Source organism: Chiloscyllium plagiosum, unplaced genomic scaffold, assembly GCF_037043375.1.
Source record: "Chiloscyllium plagiosum isolate Xiang-an unplaced genomic scaffold, Cpla_swu_hap1 HiC_scaffold_9, whole genome shotgun sequence".
In the NCBI taxonomy this organism is placed as follows: Eukaryota; Metazoa; Chordata; class Chondrichthyes; order Orectolobiformes; family Hemiscylliidae; genus Chiloscyllium; species Chiloscyllium plagiosum.
Window position 1 is genome coordinate 21,244,397 of NW_028270147.1, and position 16,982 is coordinate 21,261,378.

The window sequence follows — 16,982 nt, forward strand, 5'->3', positions numbered from 1 at the left end:
TCTGATTTTTTGTAATAGATATGCATTTCTGATTTTCTTTATTGTTCTCGTCTACCATCCCACCAGTCTTGGCATCCAACGTTAAAGACTTCCACCAACTCCAACCAGATCCCACTACCAAGAGTATTTTCCCTTCCCCACCTTTCCACCTTCCACAATGACCATTCCCTTTGCCAATCCTTGGTTTGCGCCACTCTTCCCACCAACTCCGGTCCCAGCCCCTCCCCCTCCCTTCCATTCTTCTGATTGACCCTTCCTTCCAGCCACCAACCGAATTCACTCCTCCCATTGACCAACCAGGTCGTACCCTCTACCCCATGTTCACTTATCCCGACTCACGACCCTGCGCCCCCACCCCCTTTATCTGCAGCTCCTCTTCCACCCACCCCCAGTCTTGAAGGGTTACACTTGAAACATTGCCTTCTCCACCTCCTGATGCTGCTTGTCTACCTTCTTTCTCTTCAGCTAATAATCTAATTCAGATAATTCCATCATGAATGCACCAATGCACCTGCCTCCATCACACACTCAGTTCATTCCAGATCCAAACAATTCATATGAAAGAGTATTTTTCTCTTGGTACCAATTAACTTAAATCTGCGGCCTAATCTTCTCAATCCTTCCATCAATGGGAGGATTCACACTACCTGCTCTGTTCAGGCTCACGATTTTGAATACATCCATTATACCTCCACTCAACTTTCTTTTCTCCAAGGAAAACTACCCTAAGTTCTGCTATCTGTTCACATAACTGAAGTTTCTCCTCCCTCAACCCATTTTTCATTAACCTTTTGCATAGTTTATCTGGGGCCTTCATATTCTTCCCGAAGAGTGACGCCCAGAACCTGGGGCTGACTGAGAACCTTATGCAAGTTAAAACATAATTTCCTTATTTCTGTACTTAATGGTCTTATTAATAATAACTTTCAATATTGTATACTTTATTAAGCACGAACTTATCCTGTCCTGCCATTTGTAATGACTTATGTGCATATACACTGTCACAACTGCGCAATTCATTGCAGATTTTTAACAAGCTGTCAAAAGAATATTTCAGCAATCTGTTATATTGTTTAATAGACCTGAAATCAACCAGTGTTGTAGCAGCAGTAATCACAGAGCTATCTAGAACTTGATTAACCTTTGGAAACATAATCAGTCTTTATAAAGTTCTGAGAACTTAAAACTTCCTAAACAAGAGACAGAAAACAATTACAAGATAGGGCAATGGCCATCTGAAATTGACTGAGCAGCCATTTTTCTTGAGTTGTGATAAAGAAAGTTTGCAAAAGCCATTTTGTGCAGTACCACAAGGAAAAACTCAGAGGGTTCTTACCCAAAGAGAAAGCCACTGAAAGATCAACTGCTGCAGCAATGTGAAAGTGCTGTGACTGCAGAACTAGTGAGGAACAAAAAACCCTCTGATCTGTCCCAAGTTCTGCTTACCTATACAAGCAAACATTAACTGTCTAACTACAGAAGTCATTGCAGCTGTTGAATTTGACTTCAGGTATCAATCCCTACACTTCAGATAGAAAAACTTCAAGAAACATCAGACCTCCAATAAGCTTAGCCATTGATCTGTCGTTCATAAGTTTCTTTTATCTATATCTACTTTTAATCTTGTTTTATATATATATATATATCATAGTTTGAGCTCAAAACCTAAGTTTTACTTGAATAACTACAACAATAGTTCTATGATAAACCAACCTTTAGTTTGTCAAAGACTAAACTTTGCTGCTGGCTATTAAGCTGAAACACTTGAAAATTGAAAGGAGGCTACACATAAGGTGATACAAGTTCTTAGTTCGGGGATCATTCAGAAGATAAGCCGGCTGTGGTCCTTCTAATCCTACATTTCCTTTATTTAGTCTCATGACAACTTTACCTTTATTTTGTCTCAGCTTTCTTCGTACCAAAATTAACTTAATACATCTATTTTAAACTTAACCTGACGTTTGGCCATCTTTTCCACCAACTTTTCTAGATCTTTTTGAAATTCTATATCACCCTCCTTACAGTTCATATTATTTCCAATATTGTATTATCTGCAAATTTTGAAATTGTTTCTTGTACACCAAGGTCTTGGTCAATTATATATACACATACCCAAATATATACACACACACAAATATCATGAAAAGGAGGCATACTAACAGAACCTACCTGAGAATTTCACAATAAGCCTCCCTCTAGGTTGAAAAACATCCAGTAGTCACTCGTTTCTGTTCCTGTCACTGAACTAGTTTCCGTATTGCTCCTGTCCCTCTTATTCGATGAGCTTCAAATTTACTCTCAAATCTATTGTGTGGCACTTCACCAAATGACATTTCCAATTCTATCAATCAATTATGTCATCATCAACTCTGTTGTCCAAAAGAACTCAAGCGAGTTAAAAATGATTGCCAGCAACAAATCATGCTGGCTTGCCCTACTTAATATGCAATTATCTGAGTGGTCAAAAAATCACCTTGCTGTTGTGTATCAGAAGGTCCATAAAAGGTCTTTTAACCAACATGGATGCCAAATGACAGCTGTCTTAACTATCAAAAAGTAACAGTGATATTCACCTAACAGCCTTGGAGGATTGTTCCTTGTAGACCAATCTGGAGGATTCCTTACAGAACTGTTGTGCAGTATTGGGTTATCTTTAACTGAAGTTTGACTGAGAAGACTCCTGTGAAGCTCCTCAGGATATTTTTCAATTTTAAGGGACCACACAACTCCAAATTGTTGTATAATCACCAACCAACATACCCAGCAAGCCACATCTTTTTCTCTTTCTCCCTTCTAAGAGTGAAGTATAAATTCTTAAGGCAATTTTTTTTTTGCCAATTAAAAAACATCACTTCCAATCAGCCTCAATCGTACAAAGCTTCCAATTGCTTTGATTTGCATTCCTTCAGCTCTTTTCACATGATGGCTTCAAGGATCCTTTCCCTAGGGTGGGAAATTCAAAACTAAGGGACATATTTTTAAGGTGAGAGGAGAAAGATTTAAAAAGATTTAAACATTTTCACAGAGTAGTTTGTGTGTGGAATGAATGGCCAGAGAAAGTGGCAGATGCAGATACAGTTACAACAGTTAAAAGACATTTAGAAAAGGTTCATGAATACAAAAGGTTTGGAGGGTTGGGGTGAAGGGCAGCCAGATGGGACTAGTTTAGTTTGGGAACATAGTCAGTGTGGACTGGTTGGACTGAAGGCTCTTTCCATATTGTCTGACTCTATGACCACTCTCCTATAGTGACTAGAATGCTCCTTTGATCAAAATTATAACGTGGTTATTAAAAAAAACCCTTTTTCAATTCAAACATTTTGTCAATTGCATTGTGCATGAATGAAAAGTCTACTTTTACATAAAATAAGATTTTATCTGTCTCATGGATATTATCTGTTTCTCATGCAATAAAGTGAATGTGATAAAAGCTATGATACTTGATGAAATTAATTAGAAACTTACCAAGTGTTTTAAATAGGTGTTGAACATGAATTCTGAATTGTTCTGACAGCCAAGCAAGGTTTAAAGTGGTTTGAAATAGTAGATTTAGGATGAAGCATGTGGCAAACCACATATCCTGAATGATATATTAGGTAGTGAAGTGGTAGGGTGCAAGCTGATGCGACATGCATAGGAGAGCAAGAGACCATTTAATCTAATGCAGCATGAATGGAAGAGAGACAAATAGATGGAAGTGAGCTAGTAGAAAGGCAATACTGTAGTTGCCCTGAAGGAGAAAGAAAAGCAAGAAATGCAAAGAGAAAAAAACGCACAAAGATCAAAACAAATGTTATACATTTTCCAAGACATGTCTGTTCATCAATTCTTCATAGACTACTTTTTTTAACATCTTCTCATTGCGTATTGAAGTATTGTATCTGTGTAACTTAAGTATTGCTGTAAAATGGCATATTGTCAAAATATTTTACCTCGCATTTCCTAAGAATACCAATGTAAAGGGTATATGATATACTTCATAATAAGTGAAATTGCACATTTCGACCGACTAATGTGGAGAGATGGTAAAGTAGTAATCAAGATGGAAGAAACTGCTCATGCTCTCAAGTTGTTGAACTCAAGCGCTGAGTTCTGAAGGTTGTGAAGGGCCAAAATGGAAAAAGAGGTGTTGTTTCTCCAGCTTGCGAAGAGCTTCACTGGAACACTTATTATCCTTGAATGGAAACGTTGGCATGGGAGTAGGATGGCTTATTGGAATGGCAAGCAACTGGAAAATCAGCACAGCTCAACTACTTTTCCCTTTTCAAAGTTTCTCCAGGTGAATCTCTACGTTCCCACCATTAGCACCTCCCCTATCTTTGCTCTGAGCATCTTCATCATTTAGAAGTACATCATCTCATCCCCCTCCAAAGCTCATCAGCAGGAGATTGAAATTTGACCATAAGCTTTGTGCAGAACCAGAGGAGCATACCCCAAAGCCTATTTGCACAGTCATCAATTCCAAGGTAGATATACTGAAAACAACAAATGCTGGAGATCACAGTGGGTTAGTCAACATCCACGGAGTGAGAGCAAACTAATATAGAACAGTACATCACATACAGGCCCTTCAGCCCACGACGTTGTGCCGATCTTTTTTCTGACTCTAAGATTAGACTAACCGACATACCCGGCAGAAGTGGATAGTGCAGATGCTGGAGATTAAGTGGTGCTGGAAAAGCACAGCAGGTCAGACAGCATCCGAGGATCAGGAAAATTGACGTTTTGGGCAAAGGCCCTTCATCAGGAATGGGATGGGGGAGTAGAGCCCTAACATGAATCAAGGCTGACCGGGAGATTCTCTTGCTCATCTTTTCACTGGAGTCTAGAAGATGGAGTGGTGACCTTATAGAAGTTTTTAAAATCATGAGGGGCACAGATAACGTGAATGGTCAAGGTCTTTTTCCCCAAGGTAACAGAATCCAAAATTAGGGGACAGACTTTTAAGGTGAGAGGAGAAAGATTTGAGAGACCCGAGGGGCAAAGTTTTCACACAGAGAGTGATTCATATGTAGAGTGAACTGCCAGATGAAGCGGTACGTGCAGGTACAGTTACAACATTTAAAAGACATTTGGACAAGTCCATAAATAGGAAAGATTTAGAGGGATATGGGCCAAACACAAGCAAAGGCGACAAGTTTAGTTTGGGAAACTAGGTTGGTATGGATGAGTTGGTCTGAAGGGTCTTTTCCATTCTATGACTATTTATTCCACTAAGTCTCTCCTCTTTTGTCAACAATTCATTTGGAAATGAAAATTGGCACAACTGAGAGAAATTCACACCTATTGTAGTCCACTTGCCAATAAATCAGCACTCTCTTCTGATACAACATGTTGTTCACCTTTACATTGGCATTCTGGCTAATGTCCTAATGTCTGAACAATGAAAGGTTTTGACAAAATGTTTCAGCGGTTCTCTGCTACCAAATGACTATTTGCATTCCTATGTACAGAATCTCTTATTTTTGTAAATATAGCATTTTCTTTGGAAGAACTACATAAGATTATTAACTAGGTTATACTTTGTTCTGTTTTTGTAAGCAGAACAGACTTGAGCCACAAAATCTTTTAAGCAACGTTCAAAATGATGGAAATCTGAAATATTCTTCAAAAAAAAGCTTTTTCTTCACTGAAATATGAAAAATTATCTTTCCAAATTAAGCAATTCAACTGATAGCAACACAACTGAATTCCAGGTCAATAATTGGACTACATTTAATTTCATGGCCAGGAAAGTATTGCACATTAGGAATAGAGGAACACCAAGCAGATACCGACATATGTTTTTCAGTCTACCTGATTTTTCTTGACACAAAAGAAATTGAGACAAAAGCTAGCTGATGCACCTTTTATATTTTGCATTACCCAATGTTGAATTTTACTCCCAAAATTCCTAGTTCTGTGTTACACAGAACAAGAAATTTCAAAACACAAAACGCACATTGTACATTTATATTTTGAAGTTGTCTGCACTTTCAAACACTAGCTTTTATAGTAAGTTTCATCTGGCTGCATGGCATGGTGGCTTGATGGTTAGCACTGCTGTCTCAAAGCACCAGAGACTCAGGATCAATTCCAGCCTAGATTAGATTAGATTACTTACAGTGTGGAAACAGGCCCGTCGGCCCAACAAGTCCACACCGCCCCGCCGAAGTACAACCCACCCATATCCATACATTTACCCCTTACCTAACACTACGGGCAATTTAGCATGGCCAATTCACCTGACCTGCACATCTTTGGACTGTGGGAGGAAACCGGAGCACCCGGAGGAAACCCACACAGACACAGGGAGAACGTGCAAACTCCACACAGTCAGTCACCTCAGGCGGGAATTGAACCCGGGTCTCTGGCGCTGAGAGGCAGCAGTGCTAACCACTGTGCCACCGTGCCGCCCACCAGGCTGTCTTGCAAACTTCAAACAGACATTCTGTGTCTGCTTGGGTTCTGGTCAGCTGCTCCAGTTTCCTCCTACAATCCAAAGATGTGCAGGTTAAGTAGATTAGCCATGTTAAATTGCTTAGTAGTGTCCAGGGATCTGTAGGCTAGGTGGATTAGCCTTGATAAATGAGGAGTAATGAGGATAGGGTGGGGTGCTCTTTGGAAGGTTGGTGCAGACTTGATGCACCTAATGGCCTCTTACTACACTGTGGGGGCCACTACGCATTCTACAATGCCCGTTGTGAAGCATATTCCAATACTCAATCAGCCCAATAGCAGTCAAGCAATTTGCTTGTTTCTGCAAAGGTATCTTTCATCATCTAAACATATATATTCAGCAAGTAAATTATTAGTGAGTACTCAAAAACAGGTTTTAAAAACTGCTGGGTATTTGAGGCCCAAGTTGACTAACTTTAAAGATGCAGTCTCTAACTTTAGTGTCAATCATGTAGGACAGATGTAACTGCTCATATTACTTCTGATGTTTCCATGGCAATTTCACCACCCCCACAGCATTCACAGACCTTTAAATAAGCAAACAGTAATTATGTTTTAGCTCTGCATATGATCTTCCACCTCAGGGCTAACCTTTTAAATTCAGTACACACTAATGGAGTCATATTTTCTCTTCCACTTGGAAGGATCGTCTACAAAAGAGTTTGAAATCATCAATGCAGTTTCTGTGAACGTATCACTGTGCAACACAAGCGCTGACAATTTAATCTTAAACTGGAAAGGCCAAAATCATACAGAAAATAGAAATTCTCACGGACACACAAAGTGTTTTTCTGGATATAACATCAAGACATTCCTTAAATAAAATGGAACTTTCCTGTGCATTAAGCTGTATTTTTCCTAGCCTCAAGGAGAAGGGAAAAATATTTCAACTGTGCACTGTTGCAACAACATCCCTTTTGACGTTTGTTTCTTGCTCAAATTACAAATTTATTTTAAAATGTAGGGAGACTCCTTATAATCAAGAGGCTGCTCTTCATAAGTAATTACGTTAAAATGACAAGTTTACCTTCATAACATTAAATAGAACCTCCTGTCCCAGGCTGTCTTTCTCTTTGAAAAAATCATGCTCTGGATACGTTCTAGCAATATCTCTTCTTATAAGTTTTTCACATGGCGAGGTCATCTTCAATAACTCTGAATACTGGTCTTTAATAGGCATATTTTGAGCATTGCATAGTAGCTGCCACACGATAGCTCGAAAATGATGAGGAATCCCCTTTCGAACAAGTTCCTGAAAGGTACAGAAAATAATTTCAAAATCTCAGTTTGTGCTTTTTTTTTGCTGGAAGTTTGTTTAACCTGGCTGTTGCACAGAGAGAGAAATTAGTGCTGTAATGTATTAGAATTTGTAACCCCTTAAGTTACAACCAAATAAATGGCTCAGCTTTCTAGGATTGTCAACGTGCTTTGTCCAATAAACATAACAGTTTCAGCTCTGAGAGGGTACAACAATACCAAAGCTGTAATAGCTATTGAAGAGTACTGTTATAACATTATTCCCAATAGCGATGGAAAAATTATGGCAATATTAATAACAATGGTGCCAACTTGGAGACTGATACCTAAAATTGGTACAGAACCAGCGTTATATTGACAGCTCAGAACACTCCCTGACCTGCACAACCTCGTTACCGACCAGCAATTTTCCTGACATCAACTGATTCCCGAACAGCTAACATATGAATTTTCTTAGTTTATGTCAGCTCAACTCATTTCGGAGAATATTTAGTTCTGAGACAAAGTTATGGATTCAAACCTCAACGTAGATGTGTTCACATATTCCCTCTCACCTGACATTTCAATGCAGTACTGAAAGAGGGCTGTGTTGTCAGAAATGTAACCTGCGAGACGAAACATTAAGAACACCTGTCTATCAATTCAGGATCAGATTTCCAAGTTTTTATAGTGCTCTGTCCAACATTTTTCCCAACCTGATTATTTATTAATTTACTCTTTGCAGGGTCTTGCCGTGCACACATGAACTGGTATGTTTGTTCCCTTAACAGTGACTGAATTTTTCATTGTAAAGTGCCTTCGGCCATCCAAAGGAAATAAAAAGCAGTCTTGGAGCAAATATTTGCTATAATGATGCATAATTTAAGGAAATTTACACTGGCAATTTTTTTTCCATATTCATTCATGGGCTGTGGGTGTCGCTGGCTGGCCAGCAGTTATTGGCCCCCTTAGTTGCCCTTGAGAAGGCAGTGGGAATGTCAGCATTAAGACATTATTGTGGTTTAATTTTCATGAATCCAAGCAAAATGTATTATATCTCTAAGGATAGCCAAAGTAACTTTAAATGAAAACCTTTTCGAAAGCAAATACGAAGCACATCATCAATTCTACAATCAACGTAACAAACATGAGTCAAAGTAAATTGTCCGTAAATAAAAAAGGGGCCTTTTAACTGCCAAATCAATGCTGACTCACATTTCTTAACAATTTCACTATCTTACAGTTTGAACTCATAAAACTGGATCCTGTTTGTTGTCTATTATTCCAATCAACTCTACAATAATTACATTAATCATATCAATATTTGGATTAGTGTCAGGTTAATTACTTCATCACATTGGCAGAGCAATAATGTTATTACTATGAAACGATCTTATTCTCAGTTGTCAATTAACTATTTTTTATAGTGAAAAAAAATTGAAACACTTGGTAATTAAAGGGTTATTCATTACACCACAGCATGCAGTGGAAATGTAGGTCATTCATTACTTGTGATTGGCTCAAAACCCTGGAGTTCATCCCAAATAGCAAAACAGTGGAAATGTTTAGGAAATGGCTCTCAAAGGTAATCTGGGGTTGATGCACACACATCCCAGAAACTAATATTAAAATTTATAGATTTGACTGCAATGTTTGGACAAGCTATATTGTATTTCACATGAACTTTCATGACATCAAAACTCCTCATATGCAGAACAGAGTGGTTGCTCATGCATGTTGGTGAGCAGGCAACTTTTTTTTTGTCAGAAGAAAATTAGAAGTCGAAAGCCCAGTTTGTAATAGTTTCAAGAAATGAACTTTTTGAGTTGGTACTTAGCTCGTATCTCCAAGCAATGAAATCTTACATCTGTTTCTTAGAGTCATTTTACATTGACAGGTTGGTTTGCCTCCTATTCAAAGAAATCTTTCAGGTTGGGTATCATTAGATTGGACTTGGATGTGAAATGGAGAGTAATTTACTGAACTTGTGGAAATGCAAGGACTAGATCATGGTATTCACTTACTGATTTCTTAACATGTCGGTCTTTTCCATACACCATAGCATAAACAAATTGGGAAGTTTACAATAAACAGTGCAGTCAATGGAGGCAAACTCAAAACTTTCACTGCCTTGTGCCCAAATTGATACTGTTAGTTTAATCAGTACAAAACTTGTTTGTATCAACTCAAAAGTAGTATTTTTATAGTTGGAACTTTTCCAAGCCCAGCAATGCATCACTCCCAATCCTTATTAAGTGGAACACCCCCAAATCAAATCTCTTCCAGACAGAATGAACAAATTCAAAGCAGGAGCTCCACAAGCCTTACTCCCCCTAGCCCCACCCCCTCCCATTAATCTCTCAGCATCCCTGGACCGCAAGCCCCATTCCTGATGAAGGGCTTAAGCCCGAAACATCAATTCTCCTGCTCCTCAGATGCTGCCTGACCTGCTATTGTTTTTCAGCACTACACACTTGGCTACTCCTAATATCAGCATCAAATTATAAGTAAATTTGTTTTCCTGTTAAAAATTGCAATTGTTCCAGGTTTTGAGATTGTTTTACTGATAACAGTCTGAAGATGAGTGGAAGGGATATAGCCTTAAAGTGAAGCTCACTGAAGCTTACTTCACGATTTAATCAGATAATGGCTAAACTGTATCTCAACGCCATTTTCCCAATACAGCACTTCATCTTTTTTGTTAACCTTATCAAAGATCCAACTTCAGTCAAGAAAATTCAACCCAAATTCCAAAGCTTTTTGCATGGGAGAGGTCCATATTTCCAACACCATTTGTTTGAAAAGTAGTTTAATATATTACTTCTATTTGAACATACTCAGATTGTAAAACTGTGTCCCTTGTCCTCAAGTCTGGCACAAAAGAAAATAGCACCCTGTTACAAAACTTCTGAATCTTTGACCATTTTAAATATTCTGAATTGATTGTCTTAAACATTTCAAACAATATGCAGAATGAGATAATCAGTCTTCGTAAATTATTTTGAGATCGTTGTGCACTGCACACGTTGGAAACAAACTACAATGGTCATTAACCAAATACCATTTATATGGGTGCTTTATCAATGAAGGAAATCAGCAGAACATCATAGCCACACGTTATCCTAGATTTAAGAATGAGGCTGCACACATTGGTCTACACTGCATGTCAGAATAGCTGAGGTAATAATATTAAATGCCTACTTCCATCAGATCTTCAGTTGTTGCTATGACCACATGCTCAACAGAATTTAAATGATATTTACTGCTTGTCAAAGATCAGCAGTAGCATTCAACACCACGGAACAGTGATGTTTCGATAGTGCAACAAACGGACTGTACAAAGAGATAAATTCTGAAGTTAAAACATAGCTCCTTTTTCGAAAAGCTACCCAATAGTCTTTGTACCCTACCATTGAAAACATCAGGAAAATAGTAAAAGCACCACTGGTTTCTGGTCCTTACCCTCATCTGCTTCTCTTTCTTTTTCCGTACATCATCCCACTCGTTCACAATTCTTCCCCAGAGGATCCAGGAATCTTCTTCCAGGTGGCTTAGATTACTTGAAGCAGAAGAACTAGATACCAATGAAGATCCACTATTTCGGCGAGATCCATTTACAGATTTCAAAGACTTGCTATCAGTCTCCAAAAGCCTGCACCAAAACATTGAGTCTTTTAAATGAAAGTGAAGTAAATATCAGATTATGCTACTAAAGGCAGAGACGCATAACCATTGCAGTGAAGAAGTATCTGTTTTGCCATTTCGATAATTCAATTTAATTACTAAAGCAAAGTGAATGGTTAAGGAATATAGTTTTTATGATATCAAGAGGTCACTGCAATAACCAAGGGAGCTACATTTTACATTGTGTGGCAAGTCTTGCTGATGAAGTATCCAATTTTTCTGTTCTTTTAAATCCTATTTTAGTCTTAGCCTGAGTGAGTCATTCTTAATTAATGCTGGGAGATGTCTGAGCAACTTAAGGCAACAGCAGGGAAAATAAACCAGCACAGAAAGTTGCATTAAAAAGGTAATAAAAAGTTGACGAGTTGGATGCCAATTCTTCTGTAATTCATTATACTATAAAAATATATTTATTCTTGGCCCTATAAATCTGACGAAAATAATTTTTCCTATTCAATTACATCTGCAGCGCTGTCAGCCCCAGCAAAATAATTTAGAGGGAGATTTGCAATCAAGATAAAGTTGCCTGGACAGATTTAAGCTTGATTACCTGAGTTTTTGTTTCTAATGATGTTTGCTCTAGAATGGTTATTGCACACAGATAGTTGGTCAGAAAAAAGACATCTGAAGGATGAGCAAACTTTCAAGTATAGAGGCTCATAACATTGCAGTTCAATTGTCAGTGGTGTCAGACGTTCCTTAAAACATTTTTCTGTGCATTTCTGATTATAGGATTGTAAAAGCACTGACAGGAAAGCATCAAGTACAATTTATTATTTTGATTTATGAAATCAAAACAATTTAAGCTATGTATTTTAATGCAATTTTCACAGGAAAAGTAACACATTTACATTCATCGAAATGGGGTGACACACACTCTCCTGTTCCCACACTCGTTTTGCGATCCAGGAACTTAAGACTCAGCATGAACCATGCCACTGTACAGCTAGCAATCTATGAAAAACATTTTGTGTATTCATTATAGTTTAAAAAGCGATAAAGATATACAACAAAAAAGTAAGAGAAATCTACCAACACTTTCCAGAGAAAAAGGATGCAACAAATAGATATAGATCAGTCGAGTAACTGAGCAAAGATATAGGGGAGATGGTAGCATAGTGCCAATATTATCATAATAGTAACCCAGAGGCCCTGAATAATACTCTGGTGATAGGTTCTTACATGGCAGACAGCAAACTTTCATTCAATAAAACAGTCTGCAATTAAAATGTTAAGTACTGTTAAATGCTAACCCGCTGTTGACTGCCATATAAACTCAGATGATTCACTATGGTCCTTTAGGAAAAAGAAACTACTGTCCTTACCTAGTCTGCTCCATATGTGGCTCTAAACAGAGAGCAATTAATTGTCCCTCGAACTGAGTAGCTTTTTAGGGCCATAAATTGGATGGGCAACAAATGCTGGTCCATTCAAATGCACCCACATCCCATCAATGAATTACAGACAAAAATAATTTGGGAAAATATGAAATTGCCTTTCTGGTAGTTAAAATAAAAAGCATACAGGTCATTCCGCTATAACGTACATTCCGTTAATACGAATTCGCTATAACACAATTGACAAGTTGGGTCACTGTTTCTAAAGCGTGAACTTTTAAAGCATGTATTAGTAATAAGACCATAAGACATAAGAGTGGAAGTAAGGTCATTCAACCCATCGAGTCCACTCTGCCATTCAATTATGGCTTATGGGCATTTCAATGCCACTTACCTGCACTCTCCCCATATCGCTTAATTCCTTGCAAAATTAAGAATTTATTGACCTCTGCCTTGAAGACATTTAATGTCACAGCCTCCACTACGCTCCGTGGCAATGAATTCCACAGGCCCACCACTCTCTGACTGAAGAAATGTCTCCTCATTTCAGTTTTAAATTGACCCCCTCTAATTCTAAGGCTGTGTCCACGGGTCTGAGTATCCCCACCTGACGGAAACAACTTCCCCATGCATTATCTTCTAAGTTTCTATTGGATCTCCTCTCAACCTTCTAAACTCTAACGAATACAATCCCAGGATCCTCAGCTGTTAATCATACATTAGGCCTACCATTCCAAGGATCATCCATGTGAATCTCCGCTGGACACACTCCAGTGCCTGTATGTCCTTCCTGAGGTGTGGGGCCCAAAACTGGACACAGTATTCTAAATGGGGCTTAACTAGAGCTTTGGAAAGTCTCAGTAGCACATCGCTGCTTTTACATTCCGATCCTCTTGAGATAAATGACAACATTATATTTGCTTTCTTAACCACAGATTCAACTGCAAGTCAACCTTGAGAGAATCCTGGACTAGCACTCTCAAATCCTGCTGTACTTTGGCTTTAGGAATTTTCTGACCGTTTTAAAAATAGTCCATGCCTGTATTCTTTTTTCCAATGTGCAAGACCTCACATTTGCTCACATTGAATTTCATCAACCATTTCCTGGACCAATCTTCTAAACTATCTAAATCTTTCTGCAGCCTCCCCATCTCCTCAGAACTACTTGCCTGTCCGCCTAACTTCGCATTATCAGCAAACGTCGCCAAAATGCCCTCAGTTCCTTGATCCGGGTCATTTATATATAAAGTGAACAGCTGCGGCCCCAACACTTCCCTGCGGGAAGCTTTTATCCCAACTCTCTCCCTTCTGTCAGACAGCCAATTCTCAATCCATACCAGTAGCTCATCTCAAGCACCATTGGCCCTCACCTTACTCAGCAGCCTGCTGTGAGGCACCATATCAAAGGCCTTTTGGGAGTCAAGGTAGAGAACATCCGCTGGTTTTCTCTTATCTAACATACTTGTTACCTCTTCAAAGAATTCCAACAGGCTTGTCAGGCACAACCTCCCTTACTAAATCCATGCTGACTTGTTCTAATCTGACCCTGTACTTCCAAGAATTTAGAAATCTCATCCTTTACTTGGTTTCTAGAATTTTACTTACAACTGAGGTTAGGCTAATCGGCCTGTAATTTTCCATCTTTAGTATTGATCTTTTCTTGAACATGTGGGTTACAACAGTGATTTTCCAATCTTCTGGGACTTTCCCAGACTCCAATGATTTTTGAAAGATTACAACCAATGCCTCTGCTATTTCTTCAGCCACCTCCCTCAGAACTCGAGGATGCAGCCCAGCCAGGCCAGGAGATTTGTCAATTTTTAGACCTTGTCGCTTTTCTAGCACTTTCTCTTTTGTAATGGCTCCAATACTCAACTCTGTCCCTTGACTCTCCGTAATTGTTGGGAATTACTCATGTCTTCCACCGTGAAGACTGACACAAAGCATTTATTAAGTTCTTACACAATTAGGTTATAACACGATTCTGGTCCCATTGGCTTAAATGGTGTTGATATTATTTTCTTATAACACTGGATTGCATAAGAATGAAACTAACGCGTTATAGCAGAACCGACTGTATTATCTAAATACTGAGCTTGAAGAGATAGAGGAATCGAGATGCCCTTGTGCATGAATCGTAAAAGATTAGTACATGGGTACAGCAAATAACTAGGAGCGCCCTTGTGACTTAATGCAAGGGAAATTGAATACAAAAGAGTAGAGAAACCGAACTTCAATTTTACAGTGTCCTGGTGAGACTACATCCGAAATAATGTGTAAAGGATTGACCATCTTATTTGACAAAGAAAGGATGCAAGTTAGTTTTAAATCTGAGCTAGATAACTTTTCACTAATCAAAGAAATTAAATGATATGGTCAAAGACAGGTATATGGAGTTAGGCCACAGAACAGCCATGACATCATAAAATAACAAACAGGCTTTTGGGTCTGAATGTCATGTTCCTATGTTCTTATGTAAACATGTTGGAAGCTAAGAGAAGGTTTGAGACAAAAAAAACTATAGTTGCTGGAATCCAAAGTAGGCAAGCAGAAGGCTGGAAGAACACAGCAAGCCAGGTAGCATCTTGAGATGGAGAAGTTGACATTTCGGGTATAACGCTTCTTCAGGAATGCAGGTGGGGATAGAGGGGAAGGTTATGGGTGGTGAGAGGGCCAGAGTGGCAAGGTAGTGAAAGGTGAATACAGGTGGTGAGTACGACCTGGTTGGTCATTAGGAGGAATGAATCCGGTTGGTAGCTGGAAAGAAGGGTTGGTAGGAGAAATGGAAGGGAGGTGGTGGGGCTGAAAAGCGAGTCCAGGGATGAGTGGGAAAGTTATTTGAAATTGGAGAATTCAATCTTGAATCCTCAGGGCTGTAGGCTGTCCAAGCTGAAGATAAGGTGTTGTTCCTCCAATTTATGGTCTGATTCACTGTAGTAATGGATGAGGCCGAGGATGGACATGTTGGAGGGGGAGTGGGAAGGGGAATTGAAAATGGACGGTGACCGGGAGGTCAGGCTGGCCCTTATGGCCTGGCTGAAATTATCAGCAAAACGCTCCCTTAGTTTGTGTTTGGTCAAATCGAAGTAGAGAAGATATGGTAGCCCTGAGACTAGTTTTTCTTCTCGATGTATTATTGGATTTAAATTTTCCCCGCTGCTGTGGTGGGATTTGAACCAGTGGACCATTAATTAGATTACCTTCCACTAACATTATTCATTGTGTTACTGTTTCCATGCGAGTCTTTTATGTAAAACCTTCTCTAATGTCACATGATGTCCTGATGGTAACAATAATATATATTTTAGGCTGAACATCTTTTCTATTCACATACTGGTGCAGAATCTAACTTTCAAATAAAATTTGCAGAAGTGGAATGGCATTGAAATTTGCACCATGCAACTCCTGAACTGAAGTACTAACAGTGACTATATTTCATCAACAGTTCAATCAAATAAAATGTGTCAAACTACAAATTGTAAAATTCACGAAGGGATCTAGAGTAACAAGATGATAGTCTAACCTATGATTAAATTAGATTACAGTATAGTAAAGAGAACTATGCTACAGATATTTTGAAATGTTACGAACTTAGTGATCAGGCACACCTGTATGGAAGTCCATCGCGGGATCAAACATGACACTCAGCAGAAGCAATGGCCTCATGGTCTTATTGCTGGACTCTCAGCCCAGAGACCCAGATAATGTCCTGGGAACCCAGGTTTGAATCCTGCCACGGAAGATGGTGGAATCCGAATTCAATAAATATCTGGAATCGAGAGTCTATCGTAACCAGGAATCCATTGTCAATTGTTGGAAAAACCCAACTGGTTCACTAATGTCCTTTAGGGAAGGAAACCACTGTCCTTACCTGGTCTGGCCTACATGTGAATCCAGACTCACAGCAATGTGGGTGATTCTGAAATGCCTGCTGGGGTGGGCAGAAAATGCTGGTTATCCAGCGACACCCTCATCCTGTGAACGAGTCAAAAAAAAAAGATCAGACTCGTTCAATCCCATTTTTGGCAGGGAAGGAGATAGTCAGTAGATAGGGACCAGAATTTGGAGTAGAGAACAAAAAAAGATTTCCCAACATTTAATTGAAGGAAAATTTTGCTCATCCAATACTGGTCGTCACTAAATGCTTAGGCAATCTAAAAATCAAGTAACAGAAAGAATCAAGAGAGGCGATGGTGAGATGGAGCTCAGTGTGATCAGCACAGTCTGTAAACTAATGGTGCTCTTTTGGATGCTATTGATAGGGCACAGCATGTAAATGAGAAATAA

The 16,982-nt window shown here is 38.9% G+C and overlaps 1 protein-coding gene across 7 annotated transcripts in view; it reads right to left on the minus strand.

Moving 5' to 3' along the window:
- The window catches only part of evi5b (ecotropic viral integration site 5b), a 295,151-nt gene that overhangs the window by 180,630 nt on the left and 97,539 nt on the right, over positions 1–16,982 (minus strand). For 6 of the 7 annotated variants that reach the window (XM_043698800.2, XM_043698798.2, XM_043698802.2 and 3 more), the window contains 2 exons: positions 11,137–11,326; positions 7,466–7,690 (listed from right to left, as the gene is read on the minus strand). In XM_043698800.2, coding sequence (XP_043554735.2) covers positions 7,466–7,690; positions 11,137–11,326 — 415 coding nt within the window. The remainder of the gene's footprint in view (positions 1–7,465; positions 7,691–11,136; positions 11,327–16,982) is intronic. The other variant, XM_087990459.1, reaches the window with a different exon arrangement.